Source organism: Ranitomeya imitator, chromosome 5 (genome assembly GCF_032444005.1).
Source record: "Ranitomeya imitator isolate aRanImi1 chromosome 5, aRanImi1.pri, whole genome shotgun sequence".
Classification (NCBI taxonomy): domain Eukaryota; kingdom Metazoa; phylum Chordata; class Amphibia; order Anura; family Dendrobatidae; genus Ranitomeya; species Ranitomeya imitator.
In genome coordinates, this window is record NC_091286.1 from 94,498,475 (window position 1) to 94,511,160 (window position 12,686).

Genomic DNA, 12,686 nt, shown 5'->3' on the forward strand with positions numbered 1-12,686 from the left:
AGATTGGGCAAGTCCTACAATAAGGTTACTACCATCCAGTATAACAGTATGGTGGAGGTTTTGGAGAATAAAACGAGTTGCCTTTAAGTAATTCTTAACTTGCGCTTCTTATCCTTTGTGCATCCTTTTACAGCTGGCATTCTTCTTGCTCTTCACCACTGTATTTTATGTTTTTTTCACATCTTTCAATTATTTAAAATGTAAAAGTATTAATGGAAATGCACATTGGCTCTTGTGGCATTGTACTCTGATACTGCACTCCTGTGGTAAACTCTATACTAAACTAGTTTGTGTTTTTACTTCTATGATCTGTACAAAGAAGGAATAAGTACCCCCATCACCAGTAACAATCAGCGACTCCTGCCCATGTGTCTATCATCTGTCCCTTATCTTTTCATTATAAATATGTGTTGTGTAGAAACGTCCATATGTTTTGTGAAATATAAGAATTTTTTTTCTTCCAGGGAATAAATCTCAAAGGGAGGAGCTGGACTCCATCCTATTTCTTTTTGAAGTAAGTATTTTTCTTTCGATGATATGCACGATCTTTAGTTGGTGCCGTAAGCGTTATTGGCCAATATTTTTATATCGCGTGATGTTGTAATGCAAACTAATTAGATTAATCATTCGTTATTTCCTCAGAGGAGTTCTTCCTTTTCTTGACCATCCCTGTGATAGATGGTTAGACAATCAGATGATGAATTTGGGTCCAGCTTCTAAATCCTGTTAGGCTGAACGGGTATCGCAATGGTAGTTTTTACTCCCCACACATTTGCTCTTCTTTGGATTTTTCAGGGGGTATGCCGTGTTATATGATGGTCATTCACTGCGGGTATCGGCTATGATCTGTAGCCTAGTCTGGGCTTTCATTAGGACCCAAATCAGTCATCTGTCATGAACAACTGTTTAACTAAAGGACCCAGCAAGGACATCCAGCACACCAGATCGACTGTTCTTTTGTATGTGTGTTTTGAGCTGGCGTTTCTCACCCTTCATTCATTGTCTAAATTGGATTTGAAGGACATCTGGAAGGGTCATGTAAAAAAAACAAAAAACCCCAAACCCTCTCGACCCGGAGATATGGAGCTTATCTGCATTTTAATAATGTTCTAAAGCCATGCCACACAGAGAGCCTGGCCATCAGGACAGTAACGTTATCCCTCCCGTCAGCCTCCAGCTTTCAGTCACACAGTTGTGGCCGGCTCGACTTCAGTCACTGCTCGGTACATGCAATCCCTGTGCTGACTGCTGGGAGGAAGGGACTTAATTTCTTCTGTGTAGTCGGCCTTTCAGTCCAGCGGTCTCAGAACACTATTACCCTTCAGATAAACACTACAGGTCAATAACGTTTTTTGACATAATAGGTCGCCTTCAAGCTATCCTTACATTTATCTTCAGGAGCACACTGCTCCCCTGCCTCCTGGCTTCCTGTGTGCCAGGTGGCGGCGGTGTGCTTTTGACCGATTGTTGTTCCGCAGGTCTGACGCTGTATTTTCCAATGTTTCCATCTGAGACAACTTTGCCTATGCAGCATCAGAGCCTTGCAGGTCACTAGAGCCGGCCGGATCCAGTGATTTGGTGAGCATTACAGTAGTGCTTACAAGTTCTCTTGGAAAGAGCTTGTAGCTGCTGCAGTGGTGGTTGGTCTTGTAGGCTGTGAGCGGTGCGCAAAAGAAATAAAAAATCCCTCTGCTCTTGAGTTTTTACAAGCTCTTTGCAATTTCACCCACTAAAGAACTTAAGAATAATGCTTTAAAGTGCGTATCCAGGACTACTTTATTTTTTTTTACTATGGACCTAAGAACCTTCAGGCATGTACGGTAATTGCCAACTACCTTCCTGTTCTATGATGCGCCGGCCAAGAGCGGTAACAGACCAATCCTTCCGGCGATTCTGCGGCTTCCACTGACATCACACTGACAGAGCAGCTGGTTCTCTTACGCTCTGCTAGGTTGAAGGAGCGTGGCTGTCGATGTCCTGCTGATTGACAGCCTTCTCCCCTAACTGCAGCATGACGCCGCTTTCATGCACTGTCAACAGAGCAGACCGGGTGTGTAAGCGTTTCTCTGACGGGGAGCAGCAGAGTCGCCGGTAAAAGTGGTCTGAGCGAGCGCCGGGTGTGACAGGCAGGTGATAAGCAACTACCTGTCTGTTAGATCTTAGGCCAATAGAAGCAAAATAGTCCCGGAAAATCCTTTTTAGGACTGTTGCACATCTAGATGACAGGTTTGATTGATCCATTTGATTGAGCACAATGTCTGCTGGGCACAGTACCTCGGTGATTGTACTACCTGTGTGTAGTTCTATCTCCGTACCTGCTGTCCGATCACAGGAGTGATGCACTCGCTCCACGTTGGGCTATGTTCACATCCCGCTTAGCCATTCATTAAACCTATAAGCCAGGACGCGCGTTACGCTGAGGCCTCTGATGGATACCATGCAGTGAAGTCCACCAGAGGATGACAGTGTGTCTTCCCACCATCCTGACAAACCCGCATCAGTTATGCCAGTGGGTAAAGTCATATCAGTAGAATGAACGTCCCTGTAAATAGGGCTGCTGTGGACGCCCAAGTTACAGTGAAAAATAATAACAAAGCTCCACATGCCCATAGGTCAAAAGGAACAAATGATGACTTTTTTTGTTTGAGTTGTAACTAAACATTTTAATAATTTAAAAAAAATCATAAATCCCCTCCCCAAAATCACCTTTTACGCTATATGTGCCTAAGAAAAAAAAAAACTAATGCTATAATTATAGATTGCTCAAAAATTCATATGTATTCTCCAAGTAGTGCTTAAATATAAAATAACTTTCTCCTGTCTAGGATAAAGCCTTATACAGCCATGTCCGTGAAAAATCTGCTGAAATGTGACAACCCCCCCCACCCCCCCAAAATAAATAAATAAAACTGGCCAGTCAATAAATCATTCTCGCCTGGTCATTAAGGGGGTTAAAGGTGCAAAGTAGCCTGTTAATTAAGAAGACAACGTTCTAGTAAATCAGCATTGATTATCAGTTATAAGTAATGATGACCTGGAGCTTTCATGGTTACAAACAGGATTAGAAATCTAGAGAATTGGGTTAATTACCTGGTAATTCGAGTCCCTCGTCTGAGGCCTCTGCGTCCCTGAAGGGCTGAGCCGTGTAATTGTCATAGTACTGATTAAATTCTGCCAACCCAGAAGAGAGCTCGCCCTGTGTAACCTGCATTTTCCTAAAATAATGTGAAACCGAGCGATGTCCTGCTTCCCCTCCAGTATGAGCCTCAGTATAGTGGGGCTGCTCTGCAGCTCTCAGCGAATATTAAAGGGGCTGTTCAAGAAAAGCTGTACATAGGCAGCAAAGCATCTAATCTATCACTGCGCTCTAGCATCTCGTTCCCAACACTTCTCCCTTCACTTCTATTTCTCCTGGGTAGACGCCTCGACTTATGTACAGTCCTAAGGAACGCTGCAGCAAATCACTAGCCTCAGCAGTAAATGGCACAAGACTGCTGCCGCCAGTCTTTAGCTGCAGCGGTCACCTGGGGTATGCAGGCTGTGACGTCTGCAGCCAAAGTGTAGAGAGTTTGGCAAAGAGTAATATGGGGCGTACTGTATCTTGTTTTGATAGATTACATCATGGCTGCCTGTGTGCAGTTTCTTCATTATATCTTCATTTTATTTTATATATTGCATTTTACGTTTGATTTGTGGAGGTTACCTTATTTTCACACCTAAGTATATATATATATATATATATTTTCCTATATCTCATTTTAATTGTGTTTCGTTGCTATTCTTTTTATTAGAAAATTTTACAACTACTACCTGAAAGGATTTTCTATCGCTGGCAGTACCATAGCATAGGTAAGAATCATGTTGACGATGATCATAATTTTGTATGCTTTTTTTTTTTTTTTTTTTAAATACTGAATTATTTCCACTGTAATTTCTAAAATGATTTTAGTTGGATATAAAATAGTTTATAAAATGTTCATCGTTATATTCTGAATAAAATACCCATTTCAGTTCAGCAAAATATTTCATTCTTTCATCATGGAAACACATTTTTCGCTGATTAAACAATTTATGCTGCCATAAGGATCATTTTGCCTCCATGATCTTAAATCGGGACAGTTCGTCATCTGTGAAAACGCCAGAGGAGGGCTTTCATGGATGCACACATTAATTATATTAAAGGGATTGTTCAGGACTTTTATATCCTTAAAATCAGGGCTGTGGAGTCGGTAAGCCAAACCTCCGACTCAGACTCCTCAATTTCCATGACTCCGACTCCACAGCCCTGCTTAAAGTAGGTCATCAATATGTTATCGGTGCCCCACCGCCGATCACCTGTTCCCAGTGTCTGTACAGCCAGGTGTGCTCAGTTCTGGAGATCTGCAGATAGGCCGCAGCCGGGTACTGCACAATGCCCCGTATTGATTCGAATAGGGCAGTACCCACCAGTGGCTGCTATGCAGCTCACACCGCTCCAGAGCTGGGCACATCTGGCCGCCGCTGGTACTGGAAGCAGCTAATTGGTGGGGGTGCTTGGTGTCGATCCCCACTGATCAGATATTAATGACCTATCTTAAAGATTTGCCATAGCTAGAAATTTTTTTTTTTTTGCAAAACAATTGCACTTTTTTGCTTTTAATACATTGTGACAAATTGGAGGAGATTAACTCGTAGACTTGCCTTTGTAACTCACAGACCATATCATAAAAAAATAAGTCTGTGTATGTGTAGATAGATATATAATCTAGTACTATGCAGAAGTTTTAGGCAGTGGTGTGGAAGAACTGCTGCAAATTAAAAGTGCTTTTAAAAATAGTTAATTGTTTATTTTTAATAATTAACAAAATGCCTGGCTTTGTCATTTTAAAAAGTCTCCTAAGACACTTTCACATTCCCCCGTGACGGCCTATTCATATCATTGCTCATGTCTTCTCCAGACCAATCTCCAGCTAACTTGGCTTACAAGACAAAAGCTGGATTTCTCGCTGAAGAGGATAGACCGCCATTCCAGCATTCATTGGCTTTTTGCCCACACCAATGGTAGCTTTTGAGAGCAGTGATATGATGTCCTTTCTGGCTTGCAGCCCAATGCCGGGAAAATGCCTTCTGATGGTGTGTGTAGCCGTTGTTTGATGCCTTAGCCTTGCTATGTGATGTCTAATTACATTTGCAGCGGATAATGGATCAGTCGTGGAACCAGGGGTATGGCAATTTCTGTGGACTGTCCCTGGAGCCGTTTTTCAACTCGACAACACCAGGCCACGTGTTTCTTGTGCTACTGCGAGCAGCCAGCATGGCCTATGGCCTGCAGCATCATCAGACTTGTCACCCATCGAGCACATCTAGGACATCATTAGTCAGCAATTGCAAAGACAGCTGCCAGCAGCAGATTTTGATGATTTGCGGAAGCACCTTCAGCATAGCAGAACATTTCTTAGACAACCATTAATAACTAGATTGATAGCAGCCAAGGCATTTAAGTGAAATGATTTCTGAAAGTGGCGCTGATACTGAATAAATTGAAAACATTTTGTTTTTACTTTATCATTTGTATGTTATCTCTATTCATTTTGTTATTTCTAGCCCAGAAGACGCCAAACTAACGAGTTAACTTCCTCCACGTTGTCATAATATCTAAAAAAAACAAAAAAAAAAAAAAAAAAAAAACTAGAAAAATGTAATATAATGTTTACATGAAAAATATTTGAAATCAGAAAAATATGGGATATATAGAGAGATCCCCTGTTTTTTGGAGTAGAAGACGCTCCTTATTATAAAACACACCCAAGGGTTAGACATCCTAAAATCACATTTCCTACTAATTAAAACTTCCCTGGTGGTGTAAAGAGGGGACAATGCAAGCACCACACCTCAAATTAACTCCAGGCCTTTTATCTGCTTAATTGAGAATAACATAGCGAAGGGATTGCCCACACCTGTCCATGAAATAGCCTTGGAGTCAATTGTCCAATTACTTCTGGTCCCTTTAAAAACAGGGTGGCACATGTTACAGGAGCTGAAACCCCTAAACCCTTCATCCAATTTTAATGTGGATACCCTCAAATGAAAGCTGAAAAGTCTGAACTTCAACTGCATCTGAATTGTTTTGTTTAAAATTCATTGTGGTAATGTCTATAACCAAAATTAGAAAAATGTTGTCTCAGTCCAAATATATATGGACCTAACTGTATGTAGTTCTCAGTCCTGACCCAGTCTATTGATAGTGTAAGGGAGAACTTGCTGATAGTTGGCAGTGTGATCAATGGGTCCACACTGATTCTGAGAGTGAATTCTTGCAAAGCTGAATGGAGCTGAGGTCAAGCATGTGCAGCTCCACTACAGTGGCATGTAAAAGTTTGGGCACCCCTGGTCAAAATTACTGTTATTTTGAACAGTTAAGATGGTTGAAGATGAAATGATCTCTAAAAGGCCTAAAGTTAAAGATGACTGATTGTCTGTGTGTGTGTGTGTGTATATATATATATATATAGATATAGATATAGATATATATATATATATATATTGAGATATATATATATATATATATATATATATATATATATATATATTGATAGAGAGAGAGAGAGATATCTCTCTCTTATATATATATATATAATCTATCTATCTATCTAAGGACAAAAATGGAACAGCACAATTCTCACCGGTGGGTGCCCGGCCTCCTGGGTCAAGTGGTCCACTATCCCCAAATGTATACAAACAGGCAAAGGAAGGCAGCACTCCAAATGTCATAAAGTGAAAAGTAGTGAGGTTTATTCAGCCCACATCCTCATGCAGCGACGTTTCGGCTCACACTGAGCCTTTTTCAAGCCCTTCAGTGTGAGCCGAAACGTCGCTGCATGAGGATGTGGGCTGAATAAACCTCACTACTTTTCACTTTATGACATTTGGAGTGCTGCCTTCCTTTGCCTGTTTGTATCTATCTATCTATCTATATATATATATCCAACATATTCCAGAGCGCTTTACATACAGATTAACAGCATACATAATAGTGTATATATATATATATATATATATATATATATATATATATATATATATATATATATATATATATATACGGTGAAGTCGTCCTGTCCCCTTTGCAGAATAGCACTCCCAAAGTATGATGTTTCCCCCACCATGTCACACGGTTGGGACGGTGTTCTTGCGGTTGTTCCCTCCTTCTCACTCCAAACATGACGAGTGGAGTTGATACCAAAAAGTTTTATTTTTGTCTGGACTTGACAATCTCTGGTAATCCTATACAGAATGAATGGAGCACAGGTCCAAGTACTCAACCTCTGCTCTGTTCCGGTTCCTATAGGGCTATGTTCACATGTGGAGCTTTTAGCAGCATTTTGTTTCTGCAGAAAAGAAGATGCATTTTCCACTACCCTCAAATATCTCAGAAATCTCATGCACTCAGCTTTTTTTTTTTACTGAAATTGAGAACGGCAACCTTTATGGAAAATCTGCAGCATGTCCATTCTTATTAGCATTTTTCCACCAATACAAAGTGCAAAAAGGCAACTTAACATCCGTGCTTCATTTTTGCAGCATTTTTTGCTGCGGTTTTGGTGAATAAAACAAAGTTTATTACTGTAGATAAATTGCATATGTAATCTTAAAGATAAAGACAGCAAACATACAGCTATTTGCCTTTTTCATATGCAGCATTTTTACTTTCTAAGAATAAGTTTTGGTTGCAGAAAAAAAGCTGCAAAAACTCTGTGACCCCTTACTGAGCCCCATTCTCTGGATCGTTGGGGGTCCTCACGCTATCCCCAGTCCTATGTGATCGGTGATAACAACCCCTATAAGTTATGTGATCTGCCTTTTGGTAGATCATTAATGTAATAAACTCTGTTGCAAGTTGGATAGAAATAACGATCAGCACGGCGGCTACATCTCGGTGTCCTCTACTTTTGCTGAGCGTGCATCTGTGGAAAGAATGGCTGGAAATGGAAGGTCAGGGAAATGGGAAGACACCAACATCAGTGCTGACTTACTGAAAGTTTCTTCCTTCCTTTGTGCGTTCTTTCATTATCATTCCAGGACAAAACCTTTAGTTCTTGTCACCATGTTTTAGTGAATAAATATTTCATGACTTTAGGATTCTGAAATCCCCGTTTGTTTTCCCGATCCACCCTCTCGTGTTCCCTTAGGACGTCAATTTTCATTGGTATAGCAGTCTTTCCACGTTTATTATATATGTACATCAGATATTGTTTTGTATTTTGGGTTGTGAACATTTTCTTTGTCTTTATAGGTTCAGTTTTAAAGAAACTTTTACACACTGGAAACTCTGTAAAGGTGAGTGCTCTCCAGAATGTTGTGAATAATAATAGTAGTAATAATAATAATAATAATAATACTTCCCTAGGGGTCAATGCTCACGTGCTTACCGTGATGTAAAAAAAACCGCACATTTTTTTTACACATTGTTTTTACTGCCTTGATGCAGAAATGGCGCAGAACTTTCTGCATAGAATACTTACAATACTGCATACAATAACAGACTGGAAAATCTCCGGTTTTCTCCTGTTTAACCCCTTAGCGACCGCCGATACGCCTTTTAACGGCGGCCGCTAAGGGTACTTAAACCACAGCGCCGAACGGCGCTGTGGAAAAAGTCCATAGCGCCCCCCAGAGGCCGATTTTCTCCGGGGTCTCGGCTGCCGAGGGTAGCCGAGACCCCAGAGAACATGATTCGGGTAGGGGTAGGGGTAGGGTTAGGGTTAGGGGTAGGGTTAGGGCTAGGGTTGGGGCTAAATTTAGGGTTAGGGTTGGGGCTAAATTTAGGGTTAGGGTTGGGGCTAAACTTAGGGTTAGGCTTCTTTCACACTTACGTCGGTACGGGGCCGTCGCAATGCGTCGGCCCGACATACCGACGCATGTTGTGAAAATTGTGCACAACATGGGCAGCAGCTGTAGTTTTTCAACGCATCCGCTGCCCAATCTATGTCCTGGGGAGGAGGGGGCGGAGTTACGGCCACGCATGCGCGGTCAGAAATGGCGGATGCGACGTACAAAAAAACGTTTCATTGAACGTTTTTTTGTGCCGACGCTCCGCCAAAACACAAGTGATCCAGTGCACGACGGACGCGACGTGTGGCCATCCGTCACGATCCGTCGGCAATACAAGTCTATGGGCAAAAAACGCATCCTGCGGGCACATTTGCAGGATCCGTTTCTTGTCCAAAACGACGGATTGCGACGGAATGCCAAACGACGCTAGTGTGAAAGTAGCCTTAGGGCTAGGGTTAGGGTTGGGGCTAAAGTTAGGGCTAGGGTTGGGGCTAAAGTTAGGGTTAGAGCTGGGATTAGGGTTAGGGTTTGGATTAGGGTTGGTATTAGGGTTAGGGTTGGCATTAGGGTTACGCTTGGGATTAGGGTTAAGGTTAGGGTTGTGATTAGGGGTGTATTGGGATTAGGGTTAGGTTTGAGGTTAGGGTTGAGATTAGGATTAGGGGTGTGTTGGATTTAGGGTTTTGATTAGGGTTATGGTTAGGGTTGACATTAGGGTTGTTTTGGGGTAAGGGTTGTGATTATGGTTAGGGTTAGTGATTAGGATTATGGATCAGGTTGGGATTAGGGTTAGGGGTGTGTTGGGGTTAGGGTTGGAGCTAGAATTGGGGGGTTTCCACTGTTTAGGTACATCAGGGGGTCTCCAAACACGACAGCCAATTTTGCGCTCAAAAAGTCAAATGGTGCTCCCTCCCTTCTGAGCTCTGCCGTGCGCCCAAACAGTGGGTTACCCCCACATATGGGGCATCAGCGTACTCGGGATAAATTGGACAACAACTTCTGGGGTCCAATTTCTCTTGTTACCCTTGTGAAAACAAAAACTTGGGGGCTACAAAATCTTTTTTGTGAAAAAAAAAATATTTTTTATTTTCACGACTCTGCATTCTAAACTTCTGTGAAGCACTTGGGCATTCAAAGTTCTCACCACACATCTAGATAAGTTCCTTGGGGGGTCTAGTTTCCAAAATGGGGTCACTTGTGGAGGGTTTCTACTGGTTAGGTACATCAGGGGCTCTGCAAACGCAACATAATACCCGCAGATCATTCTATCAAAGTCTGCATTCCAAAACGGCGCTCCTTCCTTCCGAGCTCTGCCGTGCGCCCAAACAGTAGTTTACCCCCACATATGGGGTACCAGCATACTCAGGACAAATTGGACAACAACTATTGCAGTCCAATTTCTCTTGTTACCCTTGTGAAAATAAAAACTTGGGGGCTAAAAAATCTTTTTTGTGGAAAAATTTTTTTTTTTTATTTTCACGGCTCTGCATTATAAACTTCTGTGAAGCACTTGGGCATTCAAGGTTCTCACCACACATCTAGATAAGTTCCATGGGGGGTCTAGTTTCCAAAATGGGGTCACTTGTGGGGGATTTCTACTGTTTAGGCACATCAGGGGCTCTCCAAACGCGACATGGCGTCCGATCTCAATTCCAGCCAATTCAACATTGAAAAAGTAAAACGGCGCTCCTTCACTTCCAAGCTTTGCGGTGCGCCCAAACAGTGGTTTACCCTCACATATGGGGTATCGACGTATTCAGGAAAAATCGCACAACAACTTTTGTGGTCTAATTTCTCCTGTTACCCTTGTGAAAATAAGAATTTGTGGGCGAAAAGATCATTTTTGTGTAAACAAAAGCGATTTTTTATTTTCACGGCTCTACGTTATAAACTTCTGTGAAGCACTTGGGGGTTCAAAGTGCTCACCACACATCTAGATAAGTTCCTTAAGGGGTCTAGTTTCCAAAATGGTGTCACTTGTGGGGAGTTTCCACTGTTTAGGTACATCAGGGGCTCTCTAAACGTGACATGGCGTCCGATCTCAATTCCAGCCAATTGTGCATTGAAAAAGTCAAACGGCGCTCCTTCACTTCTAAGTTCTGCGGTGCGCCCTAACAGTGGTTTACCCCCACATATGGGGTATTGGCGTATTCAGGAGAAATTGCATAACAAAATTTATGGTTACATTTCTGTTTTTACACTTGTGAAAATAAAAAAAATGGTTCTGAATTAAGATGTTTGCAAAAAAAAGTTAAATGTTCATTTTTTCCTTCCACATTGTTTCAGTTCCTGTGAAGCACGTAAAGGGTTAATAAACTTCTTGAATGTGGTTTTGAGAACCTTGAGGGGTGTAGTTTTTAGAATGGTGTCACACTTCATTATTTTCTATCATATAGACCCCTCAAAATGACTTCAAATGTGATGTGGTCCCTAAAAAAAAATGGTGTTGTAAAAATGAGAAATTGCTGGTCAACTTTTAACCCTTATAACTCCCTAACAAAAAAAAATTTTGTTTCCAAAATTGTGCTGATGTAAAGTAGACATGTGGGAAATGTTATTTATTAACTATTTTTCGTGACATATCTCTCTGATTTAAGGGCATAAAAATACAAAGTTTGAAAATTGCAAAATTTTAAAAATTTTCGCCATATTTCCGTTTTTTTCATAAATGATCGCAAGTAATATCGAAGAAATGTTACCACTAACATGAAGTACAATATGTCACGAAAAAACAATCTCAGAATCAGCGGGATCCGTTGAAGCGTTCCAGAGTTATAACCTCATAAAGTGATAGTGGTCAGAATTGCAAAAATTGGCCTGGTCATTAAGTACCAAATTGGCTCTGTCACTAAGGGGTTAAAGGGCGGCTCCTGTATTGGGAAGTGAGCGATGCTGAGCAGGTCTCAGACGGGGTCCTGCCACAGCGTGTATATGATCGGCAGGTGTCAGGCACTTGGCCTAAAATACTTACGCAAGCACACATCATAAAAAAGGAGAGCAGCACACAGCCAAGTCATATACAACTGAGAACAATCTTTATTAAGTGCCATTATACTGACCAAACAAGAAAAACCTCCATATTAAGGGCATCTAAAAATAAACATGAATTTACAGGAAGAGCGAAACCGTCTGTGTCCCAGCAAACCATCCTATGTCTTATCTTTATGGCAGTACCCGGCAATATGTGCCAAAATAGGTGAGTAAGACACAGCAGAGCCTGGAATATAGTACCTGCCAAGGAACCCAGTAATGGCAGCACCGAACCGTGCAGGAAGAACATGCTAATGCATAAAACATTTAAAGGGAATCTGTCATCAGGTTTTTGCTACCTAACTTGAGAGCATCATGTAGGGACAGATACCCTGATTCCAGTGGCTTGTTGCTTACCAATTTGCTTGCAGTAGCTTTTATAAAACACCGTTTTATCACCAGAAGATTATCCCTAGAGGACTAGTAAACCTACTGCCATGTAGTCCTCCATATTCATGAGCTCTGTAGAATCCTGCCACCTCCTCTGATTGGTAGCCTTCTGCCTATGCACAGGGAACTGCCTATGCACAGGGAACTGCCTATCAGAGGTGTGGGTGGGGTTAAACAAGCATTCCGCGATCTGCAGCAGAAAAATTGATTTTCTCAAAGCTGCAGCAAGCAGCCCAGTAAGTGATACATTGCTGAAATCAGGGTCACTGCCCCTACATTATGCTCTCAGATTACATAGCAAAAACCTGCTGACAGGTTCCTTTTAAGTAAAAGCACATGTTAATAGGATAAGTGCAAATATATAGCCAGGTATAAGGGTAGCAGTCTAAGGCTATGTGCACACGTGCAGGAATTTTCGTGTGTTTTTCGCGTTTTTTTCCTATAAAACCGCGAAA

The 12,686-nt window shown here is 41.7% G+C and overlaps 1 protein-coding gene across 3 annotated transcripts in view; it reads left to right on the top strand.

Moving 5' to 3' along the window:
• The window catches only part of RALGAPA2 (Ral GTPase activating protein catalytic subunit alpha 2), a 324,975-nt gene that overhangs the window by 48,030 nt on the left and 264,259 nt on the right, over positions 1–12,686 (top strand). For all 3 annotated transcript variants that reach the window (XM_069768931.1, XM_069768929.1, XM_069768930.1), the window contains exons 3-5: positions 465–514; positions 3,792–3,849; positions 8,273–8,316. In XM_069768931.1, coding sequence (XP_069625032.1) covers positions 465–514; positions 3,792–3,849; positions 8,273–8,316 — 152 coding nt within the window. The remainder of the gene's footprint in view (positions 1–464; positions 515–3,791; positions 3,850–8,272; positions 8,317–12,686) is intronic.